Source organism: Aspergillus nidulans, chromosome VII (genome assembly GCF_000011425.1).
Source record: "Aspergillus nidulans FGSC A4 chromosome VII".
Taxonomy (NCBI): Eukaryota; Fungi; Ascomycota; class Eurotiomycetes; order Eurotiales; family Aspergillaceae; genus Aspergillus; species Aspergillus nidulans.
The window spans coordinates 4,005,019-4,019,336 of record NC_066263.1 but is presented as its reverse complement, the minus strand read 5'-3'; the positions used below and the strand labels follow the sequence as shown (position 1 = coordinate 4,019,336).

Genomic DNA, 14,318 nt, shown 5'->3' with positions numbered 1-14,318 from the left:
TAATTACCCAGTATAAAACACTTGGAATTGTCTGGAAAACCAGAGAAAAGACCCAACCGATCCACCCCACCATGGTTGTAGGAGTCGGAGGGGACAACAACGGAGGCGGGGGAAGATGGCTAGAGAAGCTTGGAAAACCGGAGACTTTTGCGCTTATGGCGGGAAGCGAAGTCGACAAAGAAGTTGCAGCGACCGAGGGAATGTCGGGAAGGGAGAGTGACGCATGTAGAGAGTCTAGGTCTGGGAGGTCGGGCGAGGGAACAGATGCTCCACTGTCGGCCATTCTCACATCGAAGCTTGGAAGGAGACCACGCTAAACTTGGCAGTTCGCAGTTGAGCAAAGGCCACAGAACTCCTCATCCGGCGGCGCTACAATGTATTGAAAGCCAAACAAATTGCAACACCATCGTCGAAGCAAGCCACAACGTGCTTGCAAACGGCCCGTTGGCTGGCTGGCTGTCGATCCGCGTCCCTGCAGAGGGGGTTCGTGGGTGAGGGTGAGCTGATGGCCAAAAGGCCAAAGCGCGTTGTTCGATTATGCTGGATTAGATGGTCGGTGTAAAAGAAGCAGACGCAAGTTAAATTACTTGCATCTCCTGAAGAGTCTGAGAGAGTAGAGTGTTGAGGGGGAAAACCACCGTGGGCTGTTGATCGGAAGTTCAGCTGGGTGCGGCTCACATGATTTTACTGTCACCACATACAAAAAGCGGCTGATATCAAACCAGGCGTTTCTCTGATAGCAAGCGTAGAGAACTAGATAGCATGCGATTTACGCGTCATGGCTTTATTCAATGGAGCTACATTTACTTTTCCTGAAGCGCAACACTAAAACATCCCAAGTCCTGCAGATGTCTTGTGGTAGACCATAATATGTAGTGCTTGACAACAGTCATCTACATTCTCCAGGCCTCAATCCAGCAAGCAACTCCAGGAACTTGTTAGGGACCTTGCTAGAACCTGGCGCCAATAATATGAGAGTAGATTAGGATTATAGCTCTCATATAGATTGAATAGATGAACGAGTGCGTGACTGCGTCGACCGTTGGGATAAATAGGCAGACTCGTTTTCTGCCACCCCAGCCTTTCTCCGCCCGGCCACGTTCCCTGTACTATATCTGGTCTGAGCTGATGCTCTTCCTCCTGCCAGTCTTTCGCTTGCTGCTCGCTCTAATTGTATTATTCCGTCTTTTCCTCGCTTGTATCTCGTTATTAGAGTCAGCTGTGGCCTTGGCCCGGAGGCCCGCCACAGTCATGTTTCAGGTACAGTTCGCCAGCCTAGCCGGTTATTTACCTTTTTAATTGCCTACTGCTTCTCCGCATCGAAGACGCTTTACGGGCGCTGAGGCTGACACGTGTGTGATTGAACAGCGTCTACGTGAGGCTATAGATTCGCGCATCGCCGAGGAGCAGGCTAGACAACGTTCATCTCAGGAGTCGCTAGCCCGCTCCAACTCCGCTCGTCGCCCGCCGGGTCGCAACCTCTCTCCGAGTAGACGGCCCTCACGCCCCCGGCGAAATACCGGAACCCCTGTACGCGGACCAGATCCCACCGAGTTTGAGCAGGAATTCGCTATCGGTGACGATGATACGTCAAGCAGGTCAGCCACTCCCCGGCCGGAGTCGACAGGCATACCTGAGAATACACCGGGAGAGGGTGCCGGACAGGCGGAGGGCACAGCAAGCGCAGCACCCGAGAAGGATAGCATGCCGGGAACGGAAACAAATCAGCCTCCGGAGCTACCGTCTGAGGTGAAAGCGAAACTGCGACGGCTGAACAAGATGGAATCGCGTTACCAGGGTATGTTTTGTATCGGCTATATACGCCTACGACATTGCTAACATTTGCGTCGCATAGAGCTGTTGAAAGCATATCGAGCGGCCCATTCTCGCGTTTTATCGATTGAACCTTTTGAAGCCGCCTTGCGGGAGAACACGCCATTGACCTCAATTGCGGATCCCAAGGCGCTGACCGAATACTTCAACCAGATTTCTCTCAAAGGAGACCTAGTAGCGGAGGAGCTCAAGCGGGTCACAACTGAAAGGGACGAGTTCAAGAACAAATTGGAAACAGCTGTGAAATCCGAGAAGGCCGCGCGGGAAGAGCTGGATCGTCTCAAACAAACCGCTAGTGGCGAAGAGCAATCAAATGATAGCAAAGATGCCACTTCAAAACCAGAGCAGTCTCACAAGGAAATCAAACAGGAGGCCGAGGAGTTCTTTTCCTTTGACAACGAGATTCCTCGGCTGGAGTCCGAGTTGAAGGAGAAGCAGGAAGAAGTTGAGAGTCTCAAAGCCCAGACCGAAACCTTGAAGCGGGATTTATCAGTTGCACGTGAGTCGACTGAGGGTATGGTTCATAACCTCGAATCTGCCACCCGAGAGCTTGCAGAGTTGCGTGACTTCAAGGATAAACAAGAAGCGGAGATGAAAAATCTCAAGATCTCAAAGCAAAGTGAGATTGACGAAATCAAATCCAAGCTTGAAGCGTCAGAAACCGCCGTGGCCGAGACCAATGCAGAAGTAGAGAAGCTTAGCGCGGAGCTGAAGCAGAAGGCAGCTGAAATTGAACAGCTACAGGCACAAGCCAGTAAACCGGAAGATGCTGACCAGCAGGCAGAGTTGGCGATAAAATTAGAGCAAGTTAAGCAGGAAAAGGAGGCCAATGAGAAGCGGCTTGGGGTACTACAAGGTCTAGTGGATACTCTTCGAACCCAGCTCAAAGAAACTCAGGATACGATGTCGGGTCTTAAGGCAAATATGGACCAGAAAACTGAAGATTTTGAGAAGCTGAAGAAGGTCATTGACTTCCTTGACGGGAACTTGGAGGATAATGTGAAATGGCAGGAATCCAAGGAAAAGGTCGCTAACGGTCAGGAAGTTAATTTCGAAGAACTACAACAGACACTGGCCCCAGCATATGGCTCAGAGGCAGCAAACGAGAAGCTTGAAACCACACCGCAGCCTGCCAACGCCACTGCTGCCACGGGAGCTGGAAAAAAGAAGAGCAAGAAGAAGAAGAAGGGCGGCAAAGCTGGGGAGGACAACAGTAAGCTCACAGAAACTGCTACTCCGGAAACCGCTCCGGCAGTGTCTCAGCCAGCCGAGTCGAGTTCAGCCCTAGCTGAGCTTGAGAAGAAAATTGCGGACCTTGAGCAACAACTCAGGGAGAAGGAACAAGCCATCGAACGACTTGATTCCAGGCTGAAGGGCGAAGAAGATTTGAAGGAGGAAATAGAGTCTTTGCGTGATGACCTCCTTAATATCGGCCAGGAACATGTCGAAGCCAAAGACAAAATCAAGGAGCTTGTGGCGGAAAAGGCAGCTTTAGAAGGGACCATTTCCAAACTGGAGGCAGAGATTACGGATCTTCGCTCGAATAACGCCGCAAAGTCGGCGGATTCTGAGAAAGCTCATAATGATTTGAAGGATGAATACGAGAGTCTCAAAGTAAAATTCACGACAATCGAAACAGAACTCTCTGCTGCACAGCAACTGGCTACTACAAGGTTCAAAGATATAACAGATTTGCGCGAGTCCATCCAAAAGATCCAACCGGAACTCAAGAAGTTGAGGGGCGAAAGCGCGGAACTCAGGTCAACTAAAGATGAGCTGAAGAGCAAGACTGCTGAGCTGAGAACTTTGGAAAGCAAGCATGACGATTTGCAAGCGGAAGTCAAGGCACTGAAGACTTCGATCTCCGATCGCGAAACGGAAGTGAAGACTCTCAATCAAAAGATCAAGCAAGAGCTGGATAGCCGATTGAAAGCGGAAGAAAGCCTGACGGTTGCTCAGTCCGATCTCCGCTATATTGAGAGCAGGAAGCAAGAAGCCATCGAGGGTAAACAGAAGGTCTTGTCGGAACTCTCAAACGTTCAAGACGAGCTGAAAACAGCGCGGGCACGACTACGAGAATACGAGCAGCAAACATCTCAACTTAACAAGGAGCTTGAAGGATTGCGGGACGAAATTCAGCTGAAGACAGCTCAACATTCTAGCGCGCAAAGTCTCATGAACAGCATGCGTGACCAGGCATCCGAGCTCGGCATGCAGATGAAAGAAGCTCGGGAACGATGCGAGAGTCTAGAAGAGGAACTAGCAGATGCACATCGTCTTCTTAGCGAACGGACTCGCGAAGGGGAAACCATGAGGCGCCTACTTAACGACATCGAAGGCCGGGCCGAGGCGAAAGCCCGCGACTTCAAAGAGAGAATGGAGGCAGCCATTGAAGAACGGGACCGTGCCGAAGACGAAGCAAGCGCTCAGGGTCGACGTCGAGCACGCGAGCTAGAAGACCTCAAAGCGAAGCTCCGGGACTTGGAGAAGGCCCTACGAAGTGCAGAAGAGGACAAGGAAGAGTTGGAGCATTCCCAAAAAGACTGGAAACGCAAACGGGACCACCTTGAGGCACAGGCTGAGACAGCAGTTCAGGAGCTCCACGACGTTCAACAAGCCATGGCTCGGTTACGCGAGGCTTTGGATGAGAGCGAGAAAAACGTCCGTGACCTGGAGAAAGAGAAGGCTGAATTACGTCGCTCAGTAGAGCAGACGAACTCGCGATTAGAGAAAATACGCAAGTCAAATATGCTCTCCGAAGACAGCCGCTTTGGAACGAATCCGCAGTCATCACGTTCGTCTATTGATTCTGGGTCCCGGAAAGGTGTTACTTCTCCTGTTCCAAAGGCGCGCAGCCCTTCCACCCAAAGGAGTGATACACCGACTGGCGGCATCGACTACATCTATCTTAAGAACGTGCTCCTCCAGTTTCTGGAACAGAAAGACAAGAACTATCAGAAGCAGCTTATTCCCGTCCTGGGGATGCTTCTGCACTTTGACCGGTAAGTCGCCTCTTAGGATGCTGCCTGTACTTCTTTACTGACTGGCATAGAACGGACGAGCAGAAGTGGATGGCAGCTATAACCTCGAAGTAGCAGCATATCTCGCTGCTTCTAGCATAGATTTGAGGATACATATTTCGTTCTTGTTTTATATTAATATGGAGGATTTTACAAACTTCAGGATAGAAATGAGATACCAGACGCTTGAAGCACGTCCATTGACTTACCATCGTTCAGTGTGTAAAGTGGATCGACACGAAGTGGAGCTCAAGCCGATGTCATAGGGCGGATCAACTCTCGATGATGCGAATAAAGCTATGTAAATTCTTCCCGCGGTCCTCTGTTAGGTATCTTTCAGTTTCCCTGCTATTTTAATTCGGATATACAAAATTCCAAAATGTCGGAACAACCAACTATCAGACTCGCGACAGCGGAAGGTAAGTATATCAACCCCCCCGCTACATTCAGCATTCTCTTGCCCAGTCCATAACCAGCAACCAGTCTGACACAGCCCACAGATGTCCCCCTGATCCTGCAATTCATCCGCGAACTCGCCGATTACGAAAAAGCCTTGCAAGAAGTCGAAGCCACCGAGAAATCCCTTCTCGCGACCTTGTCCTTCCCCGACGACACCCCCAAGCGGGGCTCCGTCTATACCGCACTCATCACGCCCCCCGCGACGCCCGAGAATCCGTCACCCAAGCCCGTTGGCATGGCTCTCTTCTTCTACAACTATTCTACTTGGCGCGCAGCCCCGGGTATCTACCTCGAGGACCTATACGTGCAGCCCGCGGCGCGGGGAAAAGGATATGGGTTTAAGCTGCTGAAGTGGCTGGCTGCCAAGGTACTCGAGATTAGGGGGAGACGCTTGGAGTGGAGTGTCCTTACATGGAATGAGCCGAGTATCAAATTTTATAAACAAGTAGGCGCGAAGGCTATGGACGAATGGTTGAAGATGATGGTTGAGGGGGAGGCTCTGGAGCGGCTGGCGGAAGGGGCTCTGTGATCCACATTCACATATATTCCCGAACTGCCCCATACACTAATATATAGGATATACCATGAAGTTGCGGCTTTATGCCCCTGAGTAGTCTTTTTCTCGGTAATGCATAGGAATTGGGGGTTCAAAGCTGGCGTCATTGTAGCATAAGTCCGAGACTAGGAAACCGATTTCCGTCTGGGCCTTAAGTCCTACAAGAAGAGTGAGAGCGCCCTGTCGGTCGGCAGCTGTCTGCCTATATTTGCTAGATAGAGCAAGCAGCCATGGCCTCATTCCCTAATAACATCGCAATCAGCACCCCCTGCCTAGGCCAGAACCCCGCCCACAAATTAGACGACAAGATCCGCGCCGCGGCGCAACAAGGCTTTCAGGGCCTGGAAATCGTTTACGCCGATCTCAACGGCTACAGTAGAGCCCACAGCCTCCCCATTCTCACTGGCGCGAAGCAAATTCGCCAGTTAGCCGATGATCTAGGCGTGGTTCTCATTTCGCTCGCCCCGTTAGAGAACTTCGAAGGCGCAAAGACTCCGCTGAAGGAGCGCCTCGCTGTCGCCGCGCACTGGCTTGATCTTGCCCGCGTTCTTGGCGCATCGTACCTCCAGATCCCGTCGCAGTATGACGCTGACAGTATCGGCGACGAAGCTGTGATTGTCTCGGAGATGCAGCAGCTTGCGGACCTAGCTAGCTCCTCGTCGCCTGTTGTCAGCATTGCCTATGAGCCGCTGTCATGGGGTGTCTGGTACTCGACATGGGATGACGCGCTGAGGCTCACGCAGCTGGTGGACAGGGACAATTTCGGATTATGTCTGGATACATTCCATGAGATTACAAAGTTCTGGGCGAATCCGTTCTTGGAAACAGGTGTTTGTCCGGACGGTGCTGAGGAATTGGCTGCCTCGCTGCGTCGCTTCGTAGAGCAGGCTCCTATCAGCAAGATCTTCTACGTGCAATTGTCCGATGCAGAGCGGTTCAATCCACCTTTCTCGAAGAGTCACCCTTGGTATATTGAGGGCGAGCCGGCGGAATTCACATGGTCGAAGCATGCACGGCCTTTCCCGTTGGAAAGGGAGTTCGGAGGCTATACGCCTGTAACGGATGTCGTAAGGGCCTGGATTGTTGACAGCGGTTTTAAGGGATGGGTGTCGATGGAAATCTTCGATCGACGGATGCGAGATGAGGCGTATGCGATTGATACTGCGGCGAGGAGGGCCTGGAAGTCATGGGAGAAGGTCCAGGCTGAGTTTAAAAGGCAGAAGGCATGAAGTTGGTTGGGATATATATATTTTGGCTCCATAGACTGTTGATATCCTGTGGCAGTTCACTCCTGGCTATCTATATTTATTTCCGACTATTGATATGCATTGCAAACACTCCTTACTCTGATAGTACGGGCCATTTCATAGTGGTTCTGAGGAGAAGAGTTATTTAAGATCTTCATAGTAAAGAGGACGCTGCCTTTGTATTATGAATATAGATAATACAAAAGGCAAAAAAAGTATGGTCCCGGAGGGGATCGAACCCTCAGCCTTGGCGTTATTAGCACCACGCGCTAACCAATTGCGCCACGGAACCCAACTTGTTGTATGGGTGGTTGCTGCAATGCAATATGAAAACCTAGAAAGTAAAATACGTGGTGTTTTGAGGCTGTGGTCAGAGCTCTGAAGTACAAAGTAGATCATATTTGGGAATCATTAAATTATGTAGATTGCTTTGTTTAGGAGCTTCCTAAGTGGCAAGTTACGGATTTCAGTACCTTCCTATCTGCAGGTTGAACACTGTTGCCATCTCATCATGGGGCCATCAACCATGAGCCCGAACTGCAGACATACAGTTCAAATCAAGACGACGCTCACCGAACATGTACCATTTGGTAGATATGGTGTCCTAGGTTCGACCGGTGAGATCATGCAGTGTCGGAGACGTTGATCTGGTGGGAGTGGCGGTGCGTGCTACTAGGTGAATAGTACAGCAGATCACTATCTTGCGCCAAGCCCACGAAGGGCCCAAACTCGCTAAGCTTCGTGTCCAGCTTGGGCGGATGACGACATTTAAAGTTCTCATCTCCTTTATTTCTATCGCCGGCCCTCTAGGTGTGGGATGGTTTTTTCTCGATTCCCCCCTCTCAGACTTACTTCTACCCAAGCCTAAACTAGGCTTTGACCAAATCATTGAGATGGCATCCTCCGCCCTGAGTGGCTCCCATAACAACTTTTATGCAGACTACGTCATCCAATATAACTATGCCAATACCGGTGAGGACAACGCTGTATTGACTGCACGAGCGGATATTGACTCAATCAGAACCGACAAAGGCGTCTGAGGAGCTAGAGCTGCTGCTCCGGAAACTATGGGAGGTGGGATTGCAGGCTGAGGTGAGACCGGGCGAGGACTCGAATCTGCTTGTGTTCGTCCGGGCTTCGAGGAAAAAGAGCCTGCGGCGCGCCATTTATCAGTCTCGGTATGAAGTAGTATAACTACTGCATGATTCATATTATTCTAATATACCTGATAGCATACGCGATTGGCTGCACGGCGTCCGTAACTCCGAACCCGAGGACGAGTCTTCCGCCGAACCGCAGACGGAATCTGAGCGATTACGCATCATCAACCATATGATCACACTTCCACATAACGTGGGTGGTGCCGGTATTACCCCTAAGCATGGACACTGGAAGAACGTGCTGGCGGTTTTCCCACTCCATGACGAGGAGAAGAATAGGGAGTACTTGGCGGATTGGAGCAAGAAGACGTTTTTGTCGGAGGAAGATTTAGATCAGATACGGGGTAAATTCGGGGAGAGTGTACGTGTCCTACTATCACCGGCTGAATCGTACTAATGGTTACAGGTGGGCTTCTACTTTGCGTTCCTGCAATCCTACTTCAAATTTCTGCTCTTTCCCGCAGTGTTCGGGTTCTCTTGTTGGTTGCTGCTTGGGTCATTCTCTATTATCTACACCGTGGTTAACTGCCTGTGGGGCGTTATCTTCATTGAATACTGGAAGCGGCAAGAGGAGGACCTCAGTTGCCGATGGCAGACCAAAGGCGTGTCTGTTGTTCGCTCCAAGCGGCGGGAATTCAAACCTGAGAGAGAGGTATATGACCAGGTTACAGGCGAGACAAGGGGAGTCTTCCCGGCGACTACTCGGCTGCAACGGCAGCTTCTCCAGGTCCCTTTCGCTTTGGTGGCATTGGTGGCTTTGGGGGCAATTATCGCAACTTGCTTCGCTATCGAAATATTCATCTCGGAAGTCTACACTGGGCCGCTGAAGTCATACTTGGTAAGGAAGTTGGTTGCCGATTCTATATAGTATGCTGATTTTTTAGGTCTTTATCCCGACTATTCTGCTCTCAGCTCTTATCCCGACCATGAGTGGAGTGCTTGTTTCGATAGCAACAAAACTCAACGACTACGAAAATTACGAAACACAGACTGCCTACGATACAGCGTTGACGCAGAAAATCTTTGTTATTAACTTCATCACCTCGTATTTTCCGATTCTATTAACTGCCTTTGTCTATATCCCGTTTGCCAGCTTGATAGTCCCTCATCTCGACGTCTTCCACTTGACCGTTCGGCCGTTTGTGTCGAAGGAAAAAGCAACCACTGCGCACGAAAACTTCACTATCAACCCTGATAGACTGCGGAAGCAGGTCATCTACTTTACCGTCACCGCCCAGGTGGTCGGTTTTGCGATGGAGACCATTGTGCCATTCTTGAAGCAGCGGTTCGCTCGCGAATACAAGGAGTACAAGAAGAAGAAGTACGGACGTGTAAACTCTGGTTTAGTGAGCGAGACGCAAAAGGAAACACAACACTCGTACGATGACCATGAGGACGAGGTACAATTCCTCACGCGCGTCCGCAAAGAGGCCGACCTCGATGACTATAACGTTACCGACGACTTGCGAGAAATGTGCATTCAGTTCGGCTACTTAGCTCTGTTCTCACCTGTTTGGCCACTGGTTCCGGTTTCCTTCCTAGTCAACAACTGGGTGGAGCTCCGGTCCGACTTTTTTAAGATCATCGTCGAGTGCAAGAGACCTACTCCCATACGCGTGGACACAATTGGACCCTGGCTGGACACCCTAGGCTTTCTCTCCTGGGTAGGAAGCATAACAAGCGCGGCGCTGGTGTACATGTTCAACACAAGCACCAACGGTCCAAACGGCGAGCCGTCAGCAATAAAAGGATGGGCGCTCCTGCTAACCATATTTTTCGCGGAGCACCTTTACCTGATTGTTCGCTATGTCGTCCAAGCAACGATCGCCAAGTTTGAGCCGCACAATGTCCGCCGCGAGAAGACGGAACAGTACATGATCCGCAAGCGATACCTGGAGGCCACTCTAGGGGCGCGCAGCAGCGATGAGGAAGAGGAGGTTACGGCGAAGGATGAGTCCATGGAGCTGTCCGACCTAACGCGTAAGTCGCTCGAAGATGACACGCGGGCTTGGTCGAAGCATAATACGGTTGCTGAGGAGCGGTTCTGGATGCGGCAGAAGGGTTGGCGGGAGTCTGCCCAGGTGGCAGCTTCAATTATTGAAAGCCAGGCGAAACCGGATATGAAGAAGCAGCAATAGTGTATGCAGAGTACGCGTTTGTCAACTCCCTGATTGGATCAAAGGGCGTTCGTTGTTTATACTCGAGACTGTGGGAGAGTTATTTTTATGTCTTGTGCATATTGATAGGCCATTCTTACACATTTCTACTTGAACCATCGTATGGTTATTGCGTAGTTCGACCATATCTTGAAATGAAGTATGCTCCGTACAACTAGCCAGAACCTTAGCAACTGGACAGACCTCGCTTATATTTGTTCCCTTTGAGAATACCACCCTACTGCGACAGTGCGACAGTGGGGTACATTTAATTGAGACTGGTGTCCATGATTGTGTCAATTGATCTGACTTCTCGCCTATGCCTACCTCCTCCCCGTTTTGAAATTGTTCGCTCCTTGCGAGGCTGTCTTGATGCCTCAGAGATAGGGTGATGCCGCTTATCTGATCTGTTGCTATCGTATCACACGCACTATTTCGCTTTATCTCACCGCCTAAATCTGCCGCGGTGTAAATCTGCCGCGGTGTTTGTCTGCCATAGCGCCATGGCATCCGTTCCCTTCTCTAACCGATACTCTCCACTCTTCACTACTTCTCGGAGACACGAACTGAGCGATTCGAGTCAGTTCAACCACAACACCCCAGAGTACGCAGTGCATTATTGGAGTTGATTACGATGTCGTCTCCATTCCATCGCCGTCCTTTTCCCGACTATCTCTTCGCCTCGCCTCTCGCCGCGTTCCTCTACCCTCTCCACCACCTGCTATCACAACTTCGCGGCCCTCCTCGATTGCCTCCTCCAGACGCCCGTCCGATTCGGGTTGTTTGCATCTCCGATACTCACACGTTAGAATTGGCCGATGTGCCTGACGGAGACCTCCTAATCCACGCAGGGGACTTGTGCAACGACGGCAGTGCCAAGGAGATTCAAGCCGCTGTCGACTGGCTGCGCAAGCTTCCTCATCCACAGAAGGTTGTCATCTGCGGCAATCACGATAGCTATTTTGATATCCGGTCGAGGCGCTTCGAAGACCGCGACCAGTCCCTCGCGACCGTCTCTTCATCCACAGCCTCCCTCCGCTCTGTTGACGATTTCGACTTCCCGCACTGTATCGACTGGGGTGATATCCACTACCTCCAACATTCCTCTGTCACCGTAACTTTCCCTCCTCTTCCTCAAACTCCTTCCTCTTCTTCTGCTCTACTAGCCTCTCGGCCGCGCTCACTTACTATCTACGGTGCGCCCCAAATACCCGCCATTGTGCCGTTCGGCCCCGAACACGCATTTGCCTACCCTGCCCATCATGACGCGTGGTCGGGGACTATCCCCCCCAACACCGACATCCTGGTTACCCACACTCCCCCACAATCCCATTTAGATCTCTCTCCTGTCTTTTCGACCGGGTGTCCGTTCCTCTTGTCAGAAGCCTGGCGCATTCGCCCCGCACTTCACGTTTTTGGGCACGTCCATGCTGCATATGGCCGGGAGCCTGTTTACTGGGATGAGGCTCAGAAAGCGTGGGAGCGAATCTGCAGTTCTCGTCGGCCTCGTGCGCGGAAATCGCGCTTCAGCTCGCTTTTTGGGCTTCTGCGCGATTTGCTTGACGTTCCCGGCTGGGTTGACGCCGCCCAAGTGCTTGCGTACGGCGTACTAGGGGTGATATGGGCCAAAGTCTGGGGCGGCGAGAACCGGGGGGGATGGATGGTCAATGCAGCATGCATGTACCGGGATTCTGGTCGGCTGGGAAATAAGCCGCAAGTGGTAGTTTTGTAGCATTTTGACTTACAGTATCTCACCAGCTGTATATACGGCATAATTTTGGAGTACGCGTCCAAGGCGTTCTTACTGACAGCTCTAGGGGGTTCACTAATGAAAGCCATAGTCGCAGGGTGTTGCCTGAGAACACCGTCATTTCAGCCAGCCTTGCTACGTCACTGTCCGAGTCAGTATGCTTCTACCCAATCCAGCCTCGACCCATTCTTCCTTTAATCCACGCCCACCATACCTAGTACTTGCCACCACCATTTTTTGTGTCTACACCATTTTTTCGAACAACCATCACCAGATAGCGCAAGCTCTCAAAGCCAAGATATATTATATACTTCTGTTACTGGCAACCCAACGAAGCCCAGACGGATGACGTCGATCGCAAGCAATGATCAGTGCAGTGATCACCACACCATCGCAAAAAAGTCTTCCCGCTTAGAGCTCCACCATGGTTTCCGAGGGTTCTCCTCCAGGTCCACAGCCAGCCCACTTGCCAGCCGGTGCGCAAACTGCCGCTAATTAAACCAAAAAAAGAGCTCTTATCCTCGTCTCTCGGCATGGGCTTATCGCTGTTAAGATTGTTAGGGTCTTGGCTTGCGTGATTGTTTATTCATTTATGAGATTTTGTGACGATGTTCTTAACTGTTGATGAGGGTTCCCCAGTTTACGTTGAGATTTAAGTTCTTCTTCTCACTTGCTCATGGAAATGCTGCTACTAGCCCTGCGGGGACTATCAGAAGGTGGCATAATTACGAATGAATGGATTGTCACAAGACGCAAAGAGATCAAGACTGCTGCACGGTATACGTACCATTTCGACGATCGATTTGTTCCAGCTGACGGCCGGTTCTTTTTAGCATTAACTGGCCTGAGGCTAGACAGACTGTCTTAACCATCTATTGCTCAAGTGTTCGTACGCAGACGTATCTTCATGGTAGTCCATCTGCCCGGTTTAGATACGGTAAGGTTGGACTTGAGGTACATCAATACATCGGTACATCGATACATGTCATATTATTCAACCTCGAGGCCCTCACGGGCCTTTATGTCCTCTATGCACTCTGCCACCTCAAACCCAGGCCCGTTTGATACGGAGCTACGGAGCATCTAATATAACTAGACTGGGGACGATATCTCGTGGCATATACTTCTAACGCTGTAATCTGGAACCAACCGACTACGATAAATAAGGTAAAAACCGATGCTCATTTTGTCCATTTCCACGGCAATACGAATAATAATGACGAGGGTCGCTGTCAGCAGGCAAAACGAGTAGTATACTTAGGATATTCTTTGACATTCAACCCATGGCTGAAAAAGGCGAGGATTCGAGGAATAAACTTCTGCGCTACTGCTTTCATTGGATACTAGTTCCAACCGGCAATACTGATGGATAGTGATAATAATGACGTGCATTCAAGGCACATGCTGAAGAGACCGCCCGGCAGGAACGGCTTCCCGACCGAGTCCCGAGGAAGAACTACTCGACCTCCAATGGCAAGCTTGGGCCGATAGATGCCGAGCGGTTATGTAAGCCAATCCCGGTATTACTCAGAGTATACCTGCAAAATGGTGGAGATATTGGAAAGTTATGCTAGATAACTAATACGGTTTATCTCCAACTTGGAACGACAGGTCCCGCATGCCGCGCAAGGGGTAATTAAAAGGGAAAGGAATGACATGGCGATGATGAATGCAGACCGAGAATTCGGGCCAGTTACTCTGCAGGAGTTCTGGTCGAAAATTCTTGTCCTGGGATTGATGTAATTGTGGAGTCAAGCACAATGCTTAGGCAGCTTAGCCCACAGCTTGGATGCTTGCGAATCGGCGTGCGCCCCACTGTAGGAGTATTGGATATGCCGAGCACTGAGTGCTCAGAGTACTCTTTCTGCTCCAGAGTCCTGGGCCTCTGACGATGTTGTTGGACGAAATCGGTCACGTCGCCACACCCAGTACACCGTGTGCATCTAATTGGCATCATTTTCCTGCACCGTGGATCTGTGACTTGCTGGATCCTGGTTCCTTGCCTTGAATGCTCAGGCGAGGGCATGCAGCGAACGCTCGCCTCCGTGTGTCATTTCCCCCAAGGGTATTAGGGCTTGCTCGCATGGAGTTATAGAAATACCCCATCTCGCCCACCCCTTAACCCCCTCCGCGTCTG

The 14,318-nt window shown here is 50.8% G+C and overlaps 6 protein-coding genes across 6 annotated transcripts, besides 1 other annotated feature; all 6 read left to right on the top strand.

Annotated features, from left to right (window-relative positions):
* Nucleotides 1-14,318: part of a sequence feature (contig 1.41 1170..64302(1)) that runs on past both edges of the window.
* On the top strand, nt 72-317 carry ANIA_11343 (uncharacterized protein; the record flags this gene model as incomplete). The annotated part of the gene is made up of 1 exon (XM_050613065.1): nt 72-317. One exon carries the CDS (start codon nt 72-74, stop codon nt 315-317), a length of 246 nt encoding a protein of 81 aa, XP_050468907.1.
* ANIA_02480 (putative vesicle-mediated transport protein (Imh1)) lies at nt 1,252-4,928 on the top strand (the record flags this gene model as incomplete). Its single annotated transcript, XM_654992.1, has 4 exons — nt 1,252-1,260; nt 1,369-1,798; nt 1,856-4,835; nt 4,886-4,928. 4 exons carry the CDS (start codon nt 1,252-1,254, stop codon nt 4,926-4,928), a joined length of 3,462 nt encoding a protein of 1,153 aa, XP_660084.1.
* Nucleotides 5,233-5,841, top strand: ANIA_02479 (protein ngn16; the record flags this gene model as incomplete). Its single annotated transcript, XM_654991.1, has 2 exons — nt 5,233-5,272; nt 5,354-5,841. 2 exons carry the CDS (start codon nt 5,233-5,235, stop codon nt 5,839-5,841), a joined length of 528 nt encoding a protein of 175 aa, XP_660083.1.
* ANIA_02478 (sugar phosphate isomerase/epimerase family protein) lies at nt 6,099-7,097 on the top strand (the record flags this gene model as incomplete). The annotated part of the gene is made up of 1 exon (XM_654990.1): nt 6,099-7,097. The coding sequence occupies one exon, from the start codon at nt 6,099-6,101 to the stop codon at nt 7,095-7,097; it is 999 nt and encodes a 332-aa protein (XP_660082.1).
* On the top strand, nt 7,627-10,525 carry ANIA_02477 (anoctamin family protein; the record flags this gene model as incomplete). The annotated part of the gene is made up of 6 exons (XM_654989.2): nt 7,627-7,732; nt 7,800-8,087; nt 8,137-8,293; nt 8,348-8,636; nt 8,682-9,113; nt 9,160-10,525. The coding sequence occupies 6 exons, from the start codon at nt 7,627-7,629 to the stop codon at nt 10,411-10,413; spliced, it is 2,526 nt and encodes an 841-aa protein (XP_660081.1). The 3' UTR covers nt 10,414-10,525.
* ANIA_02476 (metallophosphatase domain-containing protein) lies at nt 10,990-12,192 on the top strand. The gene has a single exon (XM_654988.2). It carries the CDS (start codon nt 11,066-11,068, stop codon nt 12,161-12,163), a length of 1,098 nt encoding a protein of 365 aa, XP_660080.1. The 5' UTR covers nt 10,990-11,065; the 3' UTR covers nt 12,164-12,192.